Below are 23,060 nucleotides of genomic sequence, written 5' to 3' on the forward strand. Positions count from 1 at the left end.
TTCAACTTTGAATGAAAGCAGGGAGAAGAGTATGGAGGGGAAACCTTGCTAATTTGAACTTCGACATACTAGATTTTCACTCACCATAGACAATGATCTAGGTATACCTTACATTTTGTCACTGTGAGTACGGTGTAACTTCTGGTAGGTATGAGTGCATCTAAGATAAAAAAGGTTACTCTTAAGACATATGTGACCACAAAGAAACATGCTTGAAAATTACTGCAGGCTACTACTTGAACATCACTTAAGTCTGCCAGCTAACTAAAAGAGCATTAGCAAAGAGATAGAACTGTTCTCTATTCTGTTGAATCTTACGTGAAAATGTCTTTCACAGTACATTCCTTTGATTTAACTTCCAAAGATTTTGCCTTTCTTATTCTTCACGCGTTGAATTGAAATTTAGCACTCCTAACTCCAGCATTCCCCGTCTCCCCGCGGCGCTGGCCGCGTCCCTCTCTCCGCAGAGATCTGCTCGGCGGACTGCGGCACGCACGGCGTGTGCGTGGGCGGCTCGTGTCGCTGCGAGGAGGGCTGGACGGGCACGGCCTGCAACCAGCGCGCCTGCCACCCGCGCTGCGCCGAGCACGGCACCTGCAAGGACGGCAAGTGCGAGTGCAGCCAGGGATGGAACGGAGAGCACTGCACCATTGGTAGGCCGCCTGTGCTTTACCCTGTCCTCGCTGCCAAGTGCAAACAGCCAGCGCTGCTGGCCGCCTCGGAATAAGAAGTGTATGGCTTTGAAGGATGTTTCTTCAAAGCGAGTATTTGCATGTGTCAGTCTGTGGAAAAGAGTTGATATTTTAAGAAGGGAAATGGTTATATTATGGCTGGTCAGTTCTTCATACCTAGTTTGCCATGAAGAGAAGGTGGAAGAATTTCCTCTTCAATCTTTTCCCTTTAACTGCCTTTCACTGAGGGGGAGGTTACTTTTATTTTGAACGGTAAATATACTATTTGATTTGTGCTTTTCTATTTTTATGCGATAGCTTTATGTCTTTTGGAAATGAAGTTTCCTATTGTTTTTCTTTCTTTTTTTCTCTTTTAAGGAGAAGAAGCACTAAAAAGTGACTTGCCTACATAAAAATGCCACTTTCACCAGTTAAAAAATGTTATCTAACTGCCCAAAATTATCTTCTTGTCAACATAATGTTCTGTTTTAGAGTACTATCAAATTTCTTACTTGTCACTAATGTAACAGCATTGATTGGGTAGAAGCCATCCTTATTATAGTTTCTCTGTTTATGTAACCAAGTTAGTTCTAGTGCCTGAAAACCTTTGGAAGTTACTATACCATTATCAGTGGAGCTTTTCTTACCCAGTCATTTACAGAACATATGTCCCATGTAGAGCAGGATATTCCTTCTCCACTACACAGGCTTTGACAGTGAGCTAGCATGAGAAATCATGCATGTAAATAGGAGGACTAAGAAAACATGAGCTGTAGTGCTAAGAAATTCCCTTCCACACTAATGCCCCTTTGTGCAAGATGCTGCAGGTCTGTAACAGTGGAGTAGAGCCCTATCCAAACAGTTTTTACCTTAGCAGAACCACAAAGAAAAACTTCTGCATGACAACAGGTAGGAAGCACAGGCAGAGGAACTGGCAATGGTCTCATATAGAACATGAGCAGTTTGTGCTTTGGTGAGTGGAGAGCATTGCATGAAGCTCATTAGAGGCTGTGCCAGGACTCACCCTGTGACTGAAGTATTTATGGGGCACATCTCCCAAGTATGAGAAGCATCATGGCTAAGCACTTTGAGGTGGATTGAATTGGCAACGAAAGAGGTAGCCACAGGTCAGACAAAGGCAAGCATAACACTGAGTGATGAGGAAATCATGGATAATCTGAACAACCAAAAGAAGTCTAATTAGTAAAAAAACCCACATGGTTCTGTGTTTGGATAGATGGAGAAGAGATGGTTAAAAGAAGTGATGTAACTGAAGGAACAGGATAGGACAGTAAGTCTAACTGCAGTGGAGCTGATGGATGTGAATGTAGCATGATTTGCTTTTGCCACAAGCTAAAAAGAGCCTAGAGAATTTTAACTTCCATGGAAGTTTTGGAAGGGCTCTAACTCTGAATGTGTTAGCACAGCTAAGCCATAACAGAGGCATAGAAAATAGCAAAACCCAAGCTGTGCTCCCAGGTATTTTACAGCCCTGGCTGAGGGGCAGGTGGTGGTGCTGTAAGAGAAGCAGTGGTAAGAGCTTTGAGGGCAGGGAAAATGAGGGCCTATTACAGCTGTATAAATTAATACCCACATCATTGTGCCCAGAAGATGAGGCAAGGTTTTCTTTTTCAGAAGGGAGTCAGGTGTGAAAGTAATAAGATTGACTTCAGAATTATTTTTTACAGCAATCACAATTGATTTTTAAAGGTTGGTTGGTTGTTTTGGGGTTTTTGTTATTTACTAATGAAATTGCTTGAACATATGAGGGAGAGGTAATCAAGATGCATCTGCAGAATCACAGGGAGAATCAATAGGGTTAACGTTTTTGAGGAGCTTCCAGAAAACATGCTGACAAAGGGAGTAGAGAGGTGGGGTGAGAACTGCTTTCTGAACAATAAATGAAAGTAAATATTTAGAAGTCGGATAAAGCCTTTCCCTTGACTGCTTTAACTTGCCAACGAGCAATTACTCAGCAGATCACTCTGCTGTTGGTCTCACTGACCTTGGCAGCATTTCAAGGGTTGTAGTTATACACGGATGAACTGCTCTTGAACAATTTTTCCAACATATTAAGCACAAACAAGTTTTTCCTCAGCACTGGGCAAGCAGGTCTGTCTTCCCACCTGTTTATTCTTTAAATTGGTGTTTACTTTCTGGCTGCTGCTGTAAATATAGTTTGATTTGTTTATATTGCCCTTGCAGCCTCCGAGGCAAGTAAAGAGGTACAGGCTTTAGCCTGCTGTTACATTTATTTTTTTAGACCTGTTTCTTTCCATGTTACAGAGAATCCAGGTCATTTTATTGCTCATTTCCAACAGTATTTCAACTTAGTGGGGGGAAATTGCTGCCTCCTTAGCTCGGCAGATGAAGAGTCAATTTGCTTTTCTCTCATCTACCCTACAGTAGGTAGTAGCTTTTGCTTTTGCTTTTCTCTTATCTACCCTGCAGTAGGTAGTAGCTCTTTTTGAGCAATAAATTTCAAAAACCAAGGGACTTCAGAATGTTTCTCTATGCACACCAATTTTTTATTGTCACCCTTCATATGTAATCCAGGCATTTTATGCTACCTACAACTCTCTACTTAGTAGCAGAATATTTGCATAATTTGTGCTATGTGTATGAAAGACGCCTACTCACTCCCCCTTTATATGTCTAAAAATAAGCAATTGCACCCTTCTTATTTCTAAGAGTCATTAACCGTTTAGCTGAGGTACTGTGAAGTATTTTAGAAATGCAAATGTGTTTCTTTGTTGCAGCTATTAGCTGGAAGCCCTATGAAGAGCAACAGCCAAAATTAACAGGTTCTTTGAGAAAGGAATATAGCAAAGAAACTGTTAATCTTAAGGGCAATTCACTTTACTCACTTTTGGGGAAAGGAATAGTCCTTCAGATCTCTGGCTGGATGTTCAAAATGGGGCACATGTGTATGCATTTCTCACAGAGGCACTGGAATATATACTGAATCATCTGAATCCATAACTCATTTGATCAAAGAATTTATGGTATTTTTGTAAAGTGTGAGTGGCACTCAAAATGGAAAAATGTACCTCAGTTTTGTACCTCCGTTGACAATTTTTATGTATTCTTAAATGATAACTGTCCAGTCTCATTTTCAGTTAGCCCACTGTTTGCCCATTGTAAGTTGATGTGTGTTAAAACATAGAATGAAGGAAAAAACCAAACCTGTCTCCTTATTAAAGCACGGTAGTCCTTAGATGTATTTCTCTCTAATATCATTTAAATCTTAGATTGCTTCTTGAGTTATGCTGATTTTTACATATACTTCAAAATATTTAAATGGAATTTAGTCAGAGGAAATTCTAATTACTCTAAACTGCCAGATACCTATTTCATTTATGTTTTTTTAATTTTATTTTAATACTTCAGGATGTTGGGAAGAAAAATTGTAGGTGATTGCAAAGGTTTGCTTTTTTTGTTCAGAAAAAATATTTAGACATCTGCTTATCTGGCTTCAACATCAGGCTTTCCCTAAGGCTGAAGATGACAGGACTGGATTGGAGAAATAATATACATATGTATTTTATATGCTTTGATTTGTGATAGAGAACAGAGTAGACTAAATAAAGCTTTGTTTGAAGCAATGTGTATAGTAAGGTGGACGAGATTGTTTGGACTAATGCAGTAACCCTGTTGTCTATTGCTGATATCCACTGGTCTGTTATGGGCCTTTGGCACAGGGCAGTGCAACTTTCATACCTCACCTGGTATCAGCCACACTTGTGAGCCACTGCCTTTGCTCTGAATGCATACTTCCACATATTTATGTCAGAGATGTTCAGAGATAAGTACATGCTCAGCATTTTGATGAATGAATCTAATAGGAATTAGCAAAACTCAAAACTTGGTGCTCCTTTTTAGTGTCTTAGGGGTTTGAACTACATATAAACAAGGTATGTTTCAAGTACTAAACAATTTAAGGCACCTAAGTTGCTTATAATCTCTTCCCTCTGGAGAACTGTAGTCATAAAATCATAGGATCATGGAGTAGTTTGGATGGGAAGGGACCTTTAGAGGTCAACCCCCCTGCAGTAAGCAGCATCATCTTCAACTAGATTTGTTCAGAGCCTCATCCAGCCCGGCCTTGAATATTTTTATGGCATTCACCACCTCTCTGGGGAGCTTGTTCCAATGTTTCATCACCCAATTGAACAAAACTTCCTTAAGTCTAGATTGAATCTACCCTCTTTTACTTTAAAACCATTACACCTTGTCCTGTCTCCACAGGCATTCCTAAAATGTTTTAATGTAATGTTTCACAATTTCCTGTATCCCCATGAGAATGGGTTAAATCAACAGTTCACTGCAGAGCTATGGAAACTCACCTGTCAGTTGTTTATTTGGTCTGCAAGTGACATTCAGGGGTCTGAGGTGAGCATCCATGTATTATTTTTTGAAGCTCAACCTGCATCTCAATGGGATACGAGACAGCGGATGCACAGCTGGTGCCCAGGTGATAGCCTGGATGAAAATCTGCTCTGTAATTAAGTTTTCATAACTGAGTTGTGATAAAGTATGTTTTTGTTTCCTTTCTGTCCTGGCTTGCAGTGAGTTCAGTGACCCTCTCCTGTCTGAGTAGTTGTTTTGTGAGATTGGAACAGATATTATTTCAGAAAGTCTATTATTTTTTGTGATATAACTGTCATGTACCATGAGTGTATAAGGTAACTGTCATAGGAAGCCCATAAATATGAATATTTTTCCAGCTGCTTTTCCATTAAACTCTGTTAGCTGAATGAAATTAGTAAATAATTATGTTGGTGGGGAACCTACTATATTGATGTGCTGTGTAACATCTCACTTTTACAATGTGGCCTAATTTTTTCTATAGACTAAATTAGTTTTATCATAATCTAAATTGCAAATTTTCCAATTTGCATTAAAACTATGCCTTCTTGTTCAGAATTGTCAACACCTCTTTTTTAAAAGTCTTTAGCATTAAGCATGGGTGGGTAAGACCATCTGTTTATAAAGCTTGCCTGCAGCTCCATTACTTAACACAAGACAGGTTACAGCTGTTTAATTGTTATCATGTTGAACGATTAGCTTTCAATCCAAAATTAATATTTGTGTATGTACGCATGGAAAGCATATCGCTAAACAGAAATGAGCTAAATGTGGATTAATGTCATTAAGCATTCATATTAATCCCTCAGGAGGGCTAAAGTTAGCATCATGGTACTTCCTTGCTACTTTTGAGTGCCACATGAGGCTGCTTTACCTGATGTGCAGAACTGAAAATCAAAGCCAGTGGTGGTTCACTGAGAAGTGTGCAGCTTATGTTTATACTCCAGTGAGAACTGGGATCTAATTGGTTTATTTCCTAAAAATTTCCCTTAAAATTTAGTTGAGAAAAAAAATAGCAAGGAATGGCAAATTATTTATTTTAACCTTTTTCTTTGCGTGAAAAAAACAGTAGCATGACATTCAAATCAATCAAACCAGAAAAATTAATTTTCCTCAGCCAGGAATTTCTAGTTTAATTTATTTTAGCCAGAAAATCAGTAATATCATCTGGTTTAGATTTCAGTGTTATTAAAAAATAAGTCTAGAGCACTTTCCCATAAGAGTGTTTCCATTAGCACAGACTGTTCTGGAGACTGATTAAAATGGTTTTCTGACTGGGGACAAACACAAAGGCATCAGTGTGCTGGTTTTCCATGTGAACACAATCAGATCAGCATAGGCACCAAAGTGTTGAGGAATGCTGAGACAGAATCTCCTCCAATAAGTTAGATGGCCTGCACCTGTTCCCTTCAGCACGTGTTTAGCTTGGGGCTCCTTATACTAGAGATTTCAAATATGACTGCAGGGAAATGACACTTTATCTCTATATAAAGATCAGAGAACAAGTAAAGACAAATGTGTTCCTTCAGTTAATTAAACTAAGTGCTTATAGAAAACTTGATATGGCTGTATATCATTACACTATACATTTTTGACACGTGGGCTCGAGAGAGTAAGTCATGAACCAGTCTGGGGGCTTGATCTATCTTCTCTACATTTGCACATTAGCAGCACAGATCACCAGTACTGTGATGGCCACTGTCATTTCAGGGCTGATGCTAATTGTCAAGCATGGCTCACTTTTCTAGGAAGTTTAATTCCGGATGATATTCACATTTCAGAGCTGTTTAATGTGTCACATATTTATTGTACCTTATTGCATGCACAGGAATTTTTCATAAATTTTATTATTATTTTGAAATTTTTTGTCCCTCAAATTGTAATAATTACTTCTGTATTGATATAATGTGTAATTATCAAAATTCCTAAATTTATTATTTTCTTTAGTTATGGGTTTATGGAATCATAACCTGAATACAAGTTTAATCTTAAAACTAAGATTGTATCTGAATGAAGGTATGACCTTTGACAAACAGTTTTTATCAGATAAAATCAGTCAAATATTCAAAACTAGTTATATCCAGTATCAATTAGTTCACCACATTATGGTGAGTGAAACCCTACATTCAGAACACCTGACTGCTTTGCAGTTGGGATTTTACGACAATATTTATACCTATACCCTCAATGCAAAAAGCATACAAGGAAGAGATGATGACTTTCTTGGCATCCAGAGGACTGATAATCACAGTTTAACAAGATTTCATGAAATTTAGAACAAATTTGGAGTTTATATTTCATGTGCCTAAAGGGCATGTTATTAAATTGCCAGACCAAGCTTTGAATATGCCAAATATCTGTACATTTGGTAACCATAAAAATACTCAATTACCAGGTGAATTTAAGATGGAGCATGCATTTTTGGAGCTAGGAAAAAAGTGAGTTATTGGTCAGGCCTTAACACATTTCAAGACCAAGTATCTCAAATACAAATTAACTGTTAGCATACTTTAAATTGCTAATTGGTTAATTTGCATTTAAATAAGGACCACATGTGAAGTTCAAGTTAGGCACGTTTTCAGAAAGCAACAGAATCCTCTGAGATATGAAGAATTTTAAAGCCTGTTGTGAAGCTTATTTGAGCTGAAGTGGCCAGAGAGTAAGTGCTTTTGTACATTGTATTGTTGCATGCTGGTCAGACCACATTCCATAAATACTTTCAGTGGGGAGAAAGATGGAAATTGTAATGCTTCCCATCCTGATCCATGCCCTAATGTGTTTTCAAGCTAAATTTATCTTTCATGAAGTTCTTAATGTGTCAGGTTTTTACCTGTCTCTCAGGCAGGTCTTCACAAGTTTCTTGATTCAAATGGACTTTTTCAGCCTGTACATGTTGGGATAGTTTTAACCCCTTAATGGTATATAATCTTTCTTCTAAATCCTCTTCCAGCTAAACTAATATTAAGTAGGAAACAACACTGCTCATTATCTTACTGGTAGTCCCAAATTTCCTATGTTTACTACATCCTTAAAAGTAACTGAATCTTTTATTCTAATACATATGTAGCTTTCCAGTAATAATGGTTAGAAAACTTACTTTACGGTAAAATTGGGATGGTCTCCAGAACAAAAAAATCTAAGGGATAATGGGCTTATGTCCTTTGTATAGAGATCTCATAAATGATTGCTGCAAAGAACAGTTACAATTTGGCACAGGATACATTGCAGTATTTAAAATGCATAAACTCTTAAAAAGATATGAGTTCAGGGTGATAACAGTGTTTTAGCCGTTGTAAGGAGGAAAAAAAAATTGTGTGAAACTATAATTCCATCCATGTGGTCTCCTTTACAAGAAGGGCAAAGGGAAATTTAGGAGTAAAAAAGTATCAAAAGGGTAGAGTGTAATCCTCCTCTATTGGCAGCAATGCTCTGAACATATGGTCTGTCTAAGACAAGGTTCTTACAAACTCAGAGAATGGATGATGACTATGAGCTGCTTACAGTGGAAGAACATGTGCTTTCAGTACTGTGCAGTGATGAATAGAAAGAATTGCATTTGCAAATGATACCAAAGCCTGCTGCCCCCAAGCACTTTGGAAGACAGGACAAGAATTTAAAATTACTTTGACAAATAGCACAGACTATGCAGAAAAATAAGGTGCAATTCAACAAATGCTGGCTTCCATCCTTAAGAATAATCAGCTGCACAAATCCAAGTTAGGAAGCAGTTTGCCAGGCAGAAAACACTGTAGGAGATGCTGAATTTGACATGAGCAAACCTTTCTAAAGACAGGCTACAAGAGTAGCTTTAAAATTTTGTCAATTCTGGACTTCTGTAAGTTTTTGGTAGAGGCATGTAGCTCCTCTGAATTTGCATATGGATGCATGCTTTTTTTAGTCATTCTTTGGGAGGGAAAGCAGTTGCCTAAAAGAATCAGTGTGCTATTCCCTAGGTCTGTGTGGATAGGATAAGAAATGCTGGGTTTAAATGTTTCAAGGGTTTATGTTCAAAAGGTGGTTTAATTATCAAAATAGTTAAACTGGGGCTGGATGGAAATGAGAGGAAATAAGGGGGATCTGGTAGCCACATCAGGAGGAGTAAACCACCATGGACTGAGTCTTGAGTAGATTAGAGAAGTCAGACCAGAACTGTCAACCCTGTTTTGTACCAGTTCTCCCAAAGCAAGCACCAAAACTTGTTTACAAACTGCATTCTCCCTAAAGCTTGCAGTGTTTTCTCTTCTGCTGGCAAGTGCCTGTGAAACCACTGATAAAAGTGTGTGCCTCATCCCCTGCCATTGCTTGGCTGCACAGGGAGTAAAAAGTAATGTTCATAAGAGACTGGTGTGTAGGATGAACTGGTTAAGGATGATTTTGAAGACCTGGATTCTACCCTGGATTCTAAGATGTATTTTCTGTTAGTTGCTCACAAATACAGACTTAAAGAAGTTCTCTCTGACTGTTCTTCACTTTCTGGGAACAAGATTTGCGCATGTGTGATTTGCTTAAAATGTTGGTTCGTGATTGAAATACTATATAATTCTGAGTATTTCCGAAAATCACATCATAGGTGCTTGTAGTCAGGTGAATGGAGATTTCTCACTCTGATGTTTCTATACTTTAGTTACTGGTAAAATGAGGTAAGAACACCAGTTCTCTTCACAGCACTAGTATGAAGATAGTGTGCTAAATAGTGTGACTTAGGGAGGAAGGTGATAGGAAAATCTGAAAGAGAGCTGTTGCTTCTTTGTTTAGGTTAGCATAGTGTGCCTGCTACTTGGGCATCAGCTCTTTGTTGTTTGTGAGAGAATGCGTGCTGAATGAGGACTGTTAGCTCTGCACATTCACAAGGGAAGAAGTGTATAAAACTTGCACAGGTAGCCCTAAACCCATTGCTGCCTAAATTTTGGATGCTTGACCTGGCCACTGTCATGGTATTCTTCTAATGTGTTCAGGGGTTTTTGGCATATGGATTGTAAACAAAGTTTTATACAAATACTAAAAATTAATTAAAGTAAGTGAAGATATTAAAACTTTCTGCCTTTAAACAAAAAATGTGTGGAAAGCTTAAGGGAAACAATATGGTAACAAACATAGCATAGTTTGCTTATGGTCAGTTTTTATTCCAAGAAAAACCTGCTGTCTTCCTGCATGACACTTGGTGCAAGGTTTTGTAGAAGTGTAAATGTGAGTGATGCAAGATATGTCCTTCACATGTTCCTGTAGAGGATGGGCATCTGGGACCATGAAGTTTGTGTGAGCAGCAGGGATACTTACGCAGTCATTCACCAGGAATGGGAAGTTCATTAAGGAGTTGTGGGAGATGAGGAGAAGGAAGCAAAGGAGAGCTTGCTCTGTGAGGAGCTGAACAGTGTTCTTTGTTGTTGCCGTTACTGAAATTATTTCTTCATCATTTCTCCTTTCTTCCCTGCTTTGGTTCTTTTCTCCCCCACTCCGCCCTCTTTGGTTATCTCTTTCTTTCTATTTTCTCCTTCTGTTTTCTTTTAGAGGAAGAGGTGGGTGGCAATGCAGTAAGGAAGGGAGAGAGCTGATTGTATTAGTGGAGATGAGGCAGGGGTTTGACTCACACTTTCAAGGTGTTGAAAGCAAAAAGAAAACTTTAAAAAACCCTCGTTTTTTATTTAGACTGACCTAGGTCAATATGGCTTTGGTCATGTTCATTTGTGGTTTTGCTTCATGTCTGGGGGTGCTATGAGGTTAAATCTGCTCTTACAGCAAAGTAATGACTCTTGAGCTATTGAGTTGACACTGTAACAGGCCTATATATACATTACAAAAACATGGGGTATGTTGCAGTTTAGTGTACAGATTACAAAGATTATGATGGGAGAAGATATCTGATGGAGAGTAATGATTTAAACTAACAGAGATATAAATTCACTGTATAGCATTTAGAAGCATGTCACCATTGTAATCCCAAATGACAGAATAATCAGAATAAAGCGGTGCTGTAAGGACCAATTAAGGAACATCAAATCAATGGGTATGTGACTTATGCTGATTTAAAGGGGAGCTGATTGGAAGAAGTAGATTTAATATGTACTTTTATTCTTAGGCTATTATGTCTTACCTGGAGGAAGCAGTATATGAGTAAGGAAGACACTGACATCTCTGATAGGAAACTAATGGGAGACATTAAATAATTATTTTTTTTTTAAGTCAGGGTTCTGACTGGCTAAGAAATATGCTATCTTAAGTGTGAATTTGCCTGACTGTTACCATTTCTTTGCAAAATCATTTATCTGCCACAAATTTATAAAAATACCCACACAGATTGATGGCATAATTTCTGTTTTATTTTGTATGAATTTTGAATGCCACTTAGATCTTCTTGGGCTTTGAGTAGCCTAGAAAATATAAGCATCTTATATCTTCATTTTTGTTTTTCTTTTTTCCACTTGGGGTTATACAAAGTCCTTCTTCTTCTGGAGATAATTGCAAGATTTAAATGGCACAGTCATAAACTCTGCGAGAAAACTCTTGTAGGTATATTGTCTGGTCTGTAATTAGACTTTTTAAAGACATATGATAACCTTTATGTGCCAGATGTGTAAATATCTTGCCAAGGCATGCCTGCTGAGATGCTCCATCCTACTGAAGTGCTCCAAGTCCCACCTGGAATTCTCTATACAGAGGGGGAAAAGTTATTTTGTATTTCCACACAGGTTCATTCCTCTTTCAGTTGCGGTGCCATGAAGATAAGGAAGACAGCATGATGGCTACTTAAACTTCACTGCAAAGTTACACAGTTTTTGGTCATTCATTTTCTGCTTTGTGGTTTTTCTACAATGCTCATATTAACCAAAATAGTTTCTAACATTGTCCTTAATGTCAACTGACCGTGAGTAAAAGGATGCTGGAAGGTGGAACTTGTTTTTTGAGAATTACATTTCTGTGGTTTGGAGCTGACTTCTTTTAAGACTGCTGGATAAGAAAAAAATCTTAAAAGAGCATTTTCTTAATCTCTCTTGTATTTGGGAGGTTTTGGGGGGTGTTGGTTTGCTTTGGGGGTTTTTGTGGTTGTTGTTTTTTTGAGGTTTTTTAATGAAGATTGGATTCTGAAAATAAAAGGCGGGGGGTGGAAATTGGGATTGCAGGGACTGTTTTCAGTTGCCTAGGAGGTTTTTTTATTGTTCTGTTAGCTATCCTTACACTTGTAGAGGCATTTAATGTTTTACTGGTGGATAGATGAATTCCCCAGACAGAACTGATTGCTTTCATTTTATGAAATAGAGCTTGATTTTTTTTCCTCCACACATACTACACCATGTTTTAAACTGTGTAGGAGCAAGGGGAATTATACTGGATGGGTAAGAGAAGAATTTGATCCACCCTGAAATGTAGCTGTATCATATTTCTTTTTGTTTGTAGTTAATGTGAAAAGCTACCTAGTTTGTTGCTGCTCCTCTAAATGTTCTGTAATTGATGTTTTCATCTTACTTTGTGTTGCATTAACACCATGTTTTTCCCATTATAAGGGAAGAACAAAAAAAGCTGTGTAGTGGACACCTGACACTTTCTTCAAGAAAAAGGAACTAGAAAATTTTCTCCTCTTAGTTGTAGCAGTGATTGTGCCTCCTGATATATATCACCTCCCTCCTTGGAGTCCAGGCAGCTTTTTTCTGTTCATCCAAATTGGAGGAAAGGCTATAGCTGGAAAGGCCTTTGTTACCCATCCAAAGGGATCCCAGCAATGACAGAGAACTTGCCAGAAAGGGGCCATCATCCATCAGGGATTTAGGAAAGTCAAATTTTAAAGGAAAGAGAGACTGTAAGGGCTGTGTTGAGAGACCTTGTCCCCAGCAAATCCAGAGGATGGAGTCCAGCATTCCTGGCTCGGTTTGGCCTGTCCCCACTGCCGTGGTCTGCAGTCTCCCATCTCCTTGGGGTGGGTGGCTGGCTTTGGTAGCCTGCAATGGACCTGGTGGCTTTGCTGTATGACATTAACCTTTCACACAACTGCAGTTGATGTCTGTTTCCTGGAAGGAAGGAGGGAATATGTTACCCATCTGTGCTGTGTCTCATGTATTAAAAGTAGGCCCTGCTGCTTGAAAGCCGTCTTATGCTCTGTATGTCATTCATCCATCTGCCTCCTCAACTCTTTTGTGAAATTTTAAGTGTCATAACTTACAAAAAGAAGTCTTGCTATTCTTGTATATACCGTGTTACTTATTTTTATGCATCTAAAGCTTACGTTTAATTTTCACCTGCTTTTCAAAATGAAATGGATCATCACTCTACTAACCCCACTGCGCCCTCTTCCACCCCATATTTACAATTCAGCTTTTTTTACCTACTTGGTTTGTGTGCATAGAAGAATAACTGTGACTGAATTGAAGCAGAAGAAAAAAAATCCTCCTAAAAATCCTATTAATCCATTGAGAATCAAGATAGTGGGCTGGTTATGCTGTCAGAGTTATGAGTGACCTGCAAATCAAAAATCTTCCCGTGTGGTTAGTGTTTTAAAGCTCATATGCTAAGGAACTGCTCTTATGTTGTGTTTAAAATTGAATTTTTAAGCTAGCTTTGATTATATTTTTGTTATGTAAAAAAAATCAAAGCATGTGAAGAGAAGTCAGAAGAAAATGTAGTCTCAGAAATGTAGCTTCCTTTTTGCTTCTGCAGGCCTACTTTCCAGAGCAGTTTCATTGATTCATGACGATGCTTGCTGAAAAGAGAATTTCTTGCATTTTTAAAAGCCTTGAAATACATTTTCATTTTGTAATGTAAGACCTCTCATGTCAGGTGCACCTGCTTGATTTGCATGTGAATTCTGAACAATTCTTGTTTCATGTGACACTTCTGAAATGTCTGTCTGTTTTTTTTTTTTCTTTTTAATTCTCAAGCTCACTATTTGGATAAGATAGTGAAAGGTACTGTATATTTGCTCTTTGACATGCTTTTATCTACATGTTTGGGGGGTTTTTTTAATATTAATATATAGTTAAAAACATACTAGTCTGGGCAAAAGAATCTTCTCTTACATACATTCCATGGATTATATACATATAACTCACATGGCTTTCAACTCATCTCAAAATTTTGCTTCTGTTGTATGGTAACACTTTATCAGTAATTATACATTTATGAACAAACTGCTTACATGTATTAGATTTGATATGAACCAATAACTGAAGATAGTACTCATTTGCTGTTTGGAACCTTTTTTTTGTTAATTTTGTCATTGGACGTCTACCTACAAAACCCTAAATATTAAGAAAACAAAGCAAAGTGGTACTCTTGTCACAGAACAAATGTCATTAGTTAATCTAAAGAACAGATTAATTATAGAGATGTGTGTGTTTATATACTGACATATCAATAGAATTCCTGAGACTTTAAGCTTTTGATTATCTGAATGTAGAAAATTTATAGGAAATTATGACTTGTATCTTGTATGAATCTAGAAAAATCTTTCTAGTCTATGCAACATTTCCAATTAACAGGTTCAAGGATGCAAAAGCCTAACATGAAACAGCAAAGATTCTTGTATCTTCAGTTACGGTGAAAAATTGATTTAGAAAAATGTTTAAAATATTCCTACCCCTCTTTCCCTGAGTATCTTCCCCTATTCCTTGTGTTTTTTCATTAGAATATGGCAATTTGATGGCAATATCCAGGCTTTCACACAATAAGTCTTGAGTGTACCCAGTTGACTCCTAAATTCCTTTGTCAGTATTGCAATTATATATGTAAGTCTTTCATAAGTCAAATAGAAGTAATTTTAAGAAAAAATAGATCTCAGTAAATTAACAAATACTATTAGCAGCTGCAGTCTGAAAGAATAAAAGTAACAAGACTAATTTCAGCCTGGCATGATGGCACAAGATCCATAACTGTAGCATCCCCATCCTTCCTCACAAGAGGTTTTCCTGATTCTCTGCCTTCTAAGAGTGATTTGACAAGAGTTAAGCACCCTTTATAACTTTTTTCTGTATATTTGTAATTTGGAGCTAGAAGATTGAAAGGAGTCAGTAAATTCAAAATTCTTTAGAAGAAAAAAGCAACTTGCTTCTGAAAAACTACTCTAACCTTAAACAAAATGGATCAGTAGGTTAGTTGACAGAGATAGGTGTTCTAAAAAGTGAAGAATTGTTTGCCCAGTTACTTAGGGTTTTTGGATTAAAGTTTACAGAGAATTGTTGTGTCCAGAAATATCTGATTTGTAGCCACTTTCTCATAAGATAGTTAGTGCCATATCTGTACTTGCTTCTGTCAGTGTCTTATCACAGCCATAGATAAGGAGCACTGAAATCTACATATTTATAGCGTTGTCATTCTCATACAGATCATGTTGGCTGCATGCCAGATTTCATCACCAGGAAGTGACAGATACTGTTTTTTTTTAATGCAATGTTAGACTGAAAACAATTATCGATTTTGGATATATTAAATTATGTTAATTGTTTCCCAAATTTTCCCTCCTTGGCCATAAAAGCAGACAAGATAGGATATAAAGGTAACAGCACAAAAGCCTTAGGGAGATTGTCACAAGAAATCACTCTCTGCTATCTGTCTTGAAGCACGTCACTACCGTGTTTTTGTTCAGTCTATCAATGTTTATTGTGGTCCTTATGGTATTTCATTTTGTCCGTCCTAAGTAATCAAATACGCACAGCTATTACATTAAGTTGGAAATCCTGTTGGTCCTGTCCCATCCGTATGCAGCCTGAATCCTAATGTTTGTTAGAATAGATGCTAAGCTGCTTCACTATTCCTGGGCTTTGCTTATTCTGTGAAAAGGAATGTATTTTTGGCATAAAGTATAGTCATTAAAACTGGCCTATACTTTGTGCAATTATTTAACGCACTGTAATTTCACATGAATACACGGCAACTCTGAGACCAGATAAAGTTAACCTTCTCTTTTATTACTTGCCTAAATCATACCCATTTTTCTGCTTAAGAATTTGGAGGGATTTGTTCATAGTAACAGGGAGCTTAATCATTGGTGCCAGTAATTAATCAATACTGCATAGAGCAAATAATGATCTATTCTGTGAGCACAGAAAAATGTATCATTTTACACAGCTGTGTTTGCACTATGCACTCATCATTTGTTACTTTGAAAAATAAAATTTAAAAAACCAAACTCAATTTTGTCTGGCCTGCAGGTATTTAGAGGATTGGTGCATTTATTTCCTGCCTGTACAGGTAAGTGGTGTCTCAAGTGTCAGGCCAATCAAAGATGCCACTTTGTTAAGAATTATGTTCCCCAGGTAATGTTGCTGTTCCACTCCATGTGCAATTACAGTATTTGTGCTGTTCTTAAGGCCTGTTCCCAGTAAGTGTCCCTTGTTTGTATTTTTTTTTCTTTTTATATTGTTACAGTATTTAAATCACTTGTGCTTTTTCTTTGTCTGTTTCAACAGAGGGCTGCCCTGGTTTGTGCAACAGCAATGGGAGATGCACACTGGACCAAAATGGCTGGCACTGTGTCTGCCAGCCAGGATGGAGGGGAGCAGGTTGTGACGTAGCCATGGAAACTCTCTGCACTGACAGTAAGGACAATGAAGGAGGTAAGAGACACCAACTGGATCTTTAACTCTGGGGAGAACATGTTGAGGAACAGAGATTTTTCAGTCAGATGATTAAATGCTGCCGTGAGGACCATACACGCATTTGACTGGCTCTTAGGTCTGTAAGGATATGCCATGGTCTTCAGTGCTTCTTTATGGCATATCAGCACAGCCTAACAAGCTGCATGTGACAGGTGAGATGTGTACTTAGGAAAAGAAAGGTGTCACCTTTGTTTCCCTGCAGTGTTCTTTTATACTGGGAAAAAAACATAGCTTCAACTCAGTGAACTGTTGTAGAGGGGAACAAAAGGAAGGAGTTCAAAATTTCAGTGACCTCACAAGGAAATTGTCCCAAGAGAATAGGCCAAACTAGGACTTAACATTTTGAACTATGATGCAATTGCTGGAAACAATTGGTTACCCAGCCTAGAGATATCTTATCTCTCTATAGCTTTTGAATGTTCACATAACTGACAGGATGCTCCCAGAAGTCTTTCTTTTTTTTTTTCTTTTGGCTTACTTTTCCGTAGTCTGTCATTCAGGTGACAGGTAACAATCTGCAGCGAGATGCAGGCAGGATTGCTAGCCTAAAGAATCAATCTCTGATTATTGTTGTAGTCTGGGGATGCTAGAGGGGCTGTGACTTAGCATGATTCCAGAATCACATAAAAAACCCCACAAAAACAAGATTAAATGTGAATGCAGTCTAATATTAGATTAGCATAATGCTTTTATTGTCTGTCTTTCTTCCCCTTCTCCCATCAATTCTTTTTGCTTAACACCTTCAGATTCAGAGAAGAGATAAAAAACTCCATTAGGGCCTTTGGATGATCATAAAGTCATCTGGGACTTTATCTTTCTGTTTTAGACTGCGTGTGTCTCTGCAATTGCTGGTTGACTCTTTGCTCTCATATCCCTACTGCAGCTGGGATCTTAGACATCACAAACTATAAATAACAGCAGCATTTACTTCCTGAGAAAAATAAGTAACACTGTTAAAACTGTGCTGCTGTTTATTACTGTACACATCATTTGGCTTGACATCCTTCTCCATTACATATTATATATTTTGAGGCAGTTTTCCATACTTAGGGGGCTAAACAGTCTGACCCAGATTCCAGCAGAAATGGGCTTGTTTGGGGAATTAAGTTCAGGTGAGCAGAGGTATTACAAGATAAGGAAAAAAGAGAAACCAGCAAACATGGAGAGACAAAGAGAGGAGGAAAAACTAGGTGGCAGCATAAACAACTTGGAGAAAACAATAAATGATATAGGGAGGAAGAAAAGGGAAAATACATTAAAAGCCCAATCGTAGACTAAAACAGATTCAGTAAATGTCAATGATCATATAAGAATGTGACATATGACAGCACGAGTCAGGAGTGGGTAATGGAGCAGTAGGAGGAAGAAGAGCAAGGTGAACAGGAATTGATGTAAATGGAACAAAAGAAAAGAAGTTGCTCCTTCAGACTGAAAACAGTATTACAGTAATAGCTTTTTTGGAGGAAAAGGAACAAGGAATTGGAGCAGAACAATCTAACAGGATGACTTAAGGAAGAATGATTTTGAGGAAACATAGTTAATGCTGATATTTTGTTGCTTTTTTTCTCTCTCTCATTTCCTTTTTTTATAATGCCTTTATGGACATCATTATGCAGCCATGCATGAGGAAGGGGGTGTCCAAGCTCTTGTTTTGCTGTGATTGGCCTGTATAATGCTGTTTGTCAATGGCATTTCTCTTTTAAATTTATATGCTTCAATACAGTGCATATTCACTTCAGTCTTTGACTGTGGCTGAGGAGAAGGGTTAAAATTTAACAAATCAAATTAAAATTTGAAGTATCCCTAACAAAAATAGGGAAAGAAAGTCTCCTTTGTAAGCTACCTGGAAAGAGAAGAAGTATTACTTCCCTTTCCTGCAAACAGCCCACTTATCTCCAAGCAAGCCATTAAAATTTCAGACAGCTACAGGGAATGGCACAAGTATTCTTCTGCTGTATTTGTTTATCATGGGAGATTAGGTTATCTGAGCACTTGTGCTGAATTTATAGTGTGACTGTGGGTAGTGTGATCTACATCTCACTAGGCTCAGTGGTTATATAATTAAAGTTATCTCAGTTGTTGTCTGTTTGATATGCTGTGGTTAGTGTGTATGCTTTATCCTACACTGGATGGAATATATTTCATGTATTAATATGAGCACAGTTCATTAGTAAAAGTGTCTGATGTTCCTTTGATTCTTAGCTCTTTGTGGGACTGATTATTCAAATTCTGTGAACATGAGCATCTTAAGGATCCCAATGGGAATATTCTCCATAGGAAATCCTAATGACATCAAGGCATACCTGAGTATTTTCTCTTCTAGATATTATTGACATATGATGGGATGATTATTGCTTATCTTCCTTTTACTACAGGTTTTTCAGAGTCTTGGAAATCATTTCCATTCTCATTAAGGCTCACTCTTTTTCCCCTGTGTTTGACTGGATTTTTTCTTTACATTTTAGCAGCCCACAAGGAAAGTGTGTGCATCAAGCAGATCTTAGCCTGAATTAAACTTCTAATGACTTTGTGAGGAGAGGGAAGTCAGAGTTGTCTGTGGGTGGAATAAGCCTAATTTCTTGGGGAAAATAGGTGTCACTATTATACTTGAACAAAGTGGGCCATGCTTCGTTATCGCTGTAGAAAGAATAAGAAATGGGAAGAGTTGCTGTTTACTCTTTAGTTTAGATGGGTCCTTATTGAACAGATTCCTTAGTTAACTTTGCTTTTTATTAGCTCCTATCGAATTATTGAGAGTAGTTACAGGTTTCCACAAGCAAGATTTAAGGGAACATTAATATTCTTTCTTTGCTGAAATGAAAATAAATACTGTAATAAAGCCATACTTAGCACTACTGTATTTTATAATTACTTGCATAGTCATTAGACAACATAGAACAGCCTGTTTCTGGCAGATGTCACAGGATAGTACAAATTCAGCCTAAAGATTGTCTAAACCAGGGTCTCTTCTTGCATAGTGGCTAATAGCTGTTGCTTAACAAAGCATTATAATAGGGTAGACAGGAACTTACATTTTCTTTTGTATGCTAACAGGCTGTGAATTAAAGTGAGGAATTACTGCCTCAGAATGTTTTGAATATGAGAAGAGTTGCTAAGTGCAAAGATAACCCAAGCTAAGGAAATCTCAGGAAGTATCTGCTTGAACTAGGAGTGATACAGTGGCATGCTCAGGTTCTCTGGCTTGTGCTCTGACACTTCCATTATTCTTCAGCTTTTTGATTGCATCTATAGTAGCTGATGAATGTTGGGTTCATATATCATGGGACTCATCCACAGTCCCTTCAAGATTTCTTTCTGGAGTGAGAACTCATTTGGAGCCCCACATTTCATATTTTAGGCTTCTTCATTCAACAGCAAAGCTGAATTTCGCTCCTTGCACACTGTTCAGGAATAAATCAAGGGTTGTTTGTGCTTTTCTGGCTTTTCTGACCAGCTGTTCCTACAAGCAGTCGTTTTGATTGTCTATGATTGAGTCCATTCATTATAGCCTGTTGCAAAACTGAGGTACGTAAGGATAACTGAGATTTGGTTATACAGCTTTCTTTCCTTTCCTGTCTCTTGCCTTAGTTTGACAGTCACCAAAACTGTCTGGTAGAATGGCCAGCATCATAGTTCCAAAATTATATTCTTCCTGTGTATGCACTGAATTTCACTCTGTGGAGATTTTTGTTGCCTAAATATATAATCAACTTATTTACCAAGAATAGGATTTATGTAGGTCCTTGGCTACCATCTCCCCTTGACACTGGCAGATCTTTTGCCCAGGACTTACTTTGTCCCTCTACTTTTCTTCCTTCCAGCAGTTTTATTCCATTCAAAAGCAAGCAGTCCCACTGACACATCTTAAACAGTCTATTTTTTAGACACACATGGTGGAGATCCTCTGTCTTGACTCCGCTGATTTAATCATGTAAAGAGCGTGGAGAAGAGAAAGGTTGGGTTGATGGCCTTAAAAATCATCTAGTTCCAACTCCCCCTGCCGTGAACAGGAGCACCTTCCACTACACCATATTGCTCAAAACACCATCCAATCCGGTGTCAAATACTCCCAGGAATGATGAATCCACAACTTCTCAGGGCAACCTGTTCCAGTGCCTCACCTCCCTTACAGTAAACAATTTCTTCCTTATATCTAAACTAAACCTGCCCTCTTTCAGTATAAAGCCATTCCCCCTTGTCCCATCACCATCTGCCCTTGTCAAAGTCCCTCTCCAGGTCTTGCAGGCCCTCTTCTGGTACTTGGAGGATGCTACAAGGTCTCCTTGGAGCTTTCTCCAGCCTGAACAACCCTGAGTTGCTCAGCCTGTCGTCACAGGAAAGGTGCTCCAGCCCCCAGTCATCTTGCTGGCCTCCTCTGGACTCACTTAAACAGGTCCTTGTCCTTCTTACACTGGGCTAAGAAGGACATGGACCTGTTAACAGAACTCTGGGTGGGGTTTCATGAGAGCAGAGTTTTGGTGGTTTTATCAATCTCTCCAAATAAGTGATTTTATCAACAGTCCATGCTCCACTGCAATTCAGTGCATTCTGCAACAAAGGGAAAAGTAACCTTAGTGAAGATTTTTACAGCTAGACATTAGCTTCTGAGGAAGAAAACAATAAAGTAGTCATTACATCTTTTGTACATAGAACCACTTACACCTAGAACAAGAAAATATAAATAGCCTTCTGAGACTGATAATGACTGTCCAGCTGCCTGTGGGAGTTTCTATTTCCTTTATAATTTCACTGTCATACTTGAGTGATATAACTGACAAGGCACTGTTGAGCTAAGTCTCATATTTTTCAGGCTAAACAAAATTCATCAATAATTTTGCAGAGCCATTTCAGAAAGGAAATTTTACTGTGATTCACATAGTGCAATAGAGTACTTGACTTAGTGGTACTAGATAGCTCTAGCCACATAAGTACAGAGAAAGAATGAAAAATGTTTTCTCAAGTTATAAGGAGCCAGATTCATAACCATCCGTCACTCGCCTGGGCAAGTTACTGATAAACTCCACAGGAAAATAACAAACAGCATATCCCTGTATCTTGGCTGGTGAAAATGAGATTCTTTCTCTGATTGATGTTAGTGGAGAGGCTTGTAAAAATGCATTTCCAGCTGATTAGTTCAGAAGGTGTCATTCTCATGCAGTTTTATGACCTGCAGACTATACTCCAGATGTACATTTGCTTTTTATAAACTAACAAAGATGAATGGAGAAATTTGAGCATTTCTTTGGCAACTGCACCAGATATTGCATGGGGGACCATTCGGATAAATAAAACCCCAAAAATATTCTTTTAACCATCAGTACCCCCAGCTTTGACACTGATCCAGGCTTCTGGAGTTAAAACCAACAAGGGAGGTCAGTACTTCAGCTAGGAAAGGGTTTTATATTTTACAAGAATGAGACTAGAAAATTACAAGAGTCACAGTCTATTTGAGGTTGGAAAGGCCTGTGGAAACTATCCAGTCCCAACCCCTGCTCAAAGCTGGATTAGCTAGGGCAGATTACTTAGGTAGGTACCCAGTTGGGTTTTGAATGTCTCCAAGGATGAAGGCTTCACAACTTCCCTGAGCAACTTGTTGCAGTATCCAGCCACCTTCACAATAAAAACTATTTTTCTGCTGTTCAGTCTGTGTCCATTGCCTTTTTCCTCTTGCTGGGCACCACTGGAAGGTGCCTTTTTTACAGCCTCCCATCTGTTTGCATTGATGAGATCCCTCCCAAGTTTTCTCTTCTCCGAGCTCTGCATTCTCAAGTCTTTCAGCCTTTCCATGTAGGAGAGATGTGTCAAGCTCTTAGCAGTCTTCATGGCCCTTCACTGAGCTTTCTCTTATGTCTATGTCTCTTGTACCAGGAAGCCCAGCCTGCACACAGAGCTGTGTGCTCCTAAAGCAGCCCAGGATGGTGTTGGCACCTTCTTTGCTGCAAGGGAGTGTTGCTGGCTTGTGTTAATTTTGTGTCCATCAGGACTTCCAAGGTCTTCTCCACAAAGCTGTGTTACAGTGCAGGAGGTTGTTCCTCCCCAGGTGCCGGACTTTGAACATCTCATTGTGGAAACTTCATGTGGTTCCTGGCAGCCCATTTTTCCAGCCTGTCAGTGTCTAGCTGAATGGCAATGTGACCCTCTGGCGTGTCCTCATCCTAGGAAAAATCAATGTTCTTTCTTGTCTCTTAAAAATGTTTAAACTTTGATATACTTAATGGTGCTTTTTTCAGCCCTTTTATTTTCCCTGAATTGATTTCAAAGTCAGGCAAGTTAAATAAGAATTTTAGATGTGCAAAAGAACAGAAATCCCACTCCTTTACTATTTTGCCAGTCCTCTAACTGATCCACATAGCACAGCAATACTTCGAAGAATACCTTTAGAAAATCTCTGTTTACTTACAGTCTTTCAACATATGATTGAACAAAAATGGATGCTATT

The 23,060-nt window shown here is 38.3% G+C and overlaps 1 protein-coding gene across 16 annotated transcripts in view; it reads left to right on the forward strand.

The window, feature by feature from the left end:
- Positions 1-23,060, forward strand: part of TENM3 (teneurin transmembrane protein 3) — a 407,967-nt gene that overhangs the window by 328,786 nt on the left and 56,121 nt on the right. For 13 of the 16 annotated variants that reach the window (XM_039700050.1, XM_039700051.1, XM_039700048.1 and 10 more), the window contains 3 exons: positions 468-653; positions 13,907-13,933; positions 16,433-16,579. In XM_039700050.1, coding sequence (XP_039555984.1) covers positions 468-653; positions 13,907-13,933; positions 16,433-16,579 — 360 coding nt within the window. The remainder of the gene's footprint in view (positions 1-467; positions 654-13,906; positions 13,934-16,432; positions 16,580-23,060) is intronic. The other 3 variants (XM_039700053.1, XM_039700064.1, XM_039700058.1) reach the window with 1 other exon arrangement.

The sequence above is a fragment of the Passer montanus genome, unplaced genomic scaffold (assembly GCF_014805655.1).
Source record: "Passer montanus isolate IOZ18808 unplaced genomic scaffold, ASM1480565v1 scaffold14, whole genome shotgun sequence".
Taxonomy (NCBI): Eukaryota; Metazoa; Chordata; class Aves; order Passeriformes; family Passeridae; genus Passer; species Passer montanus.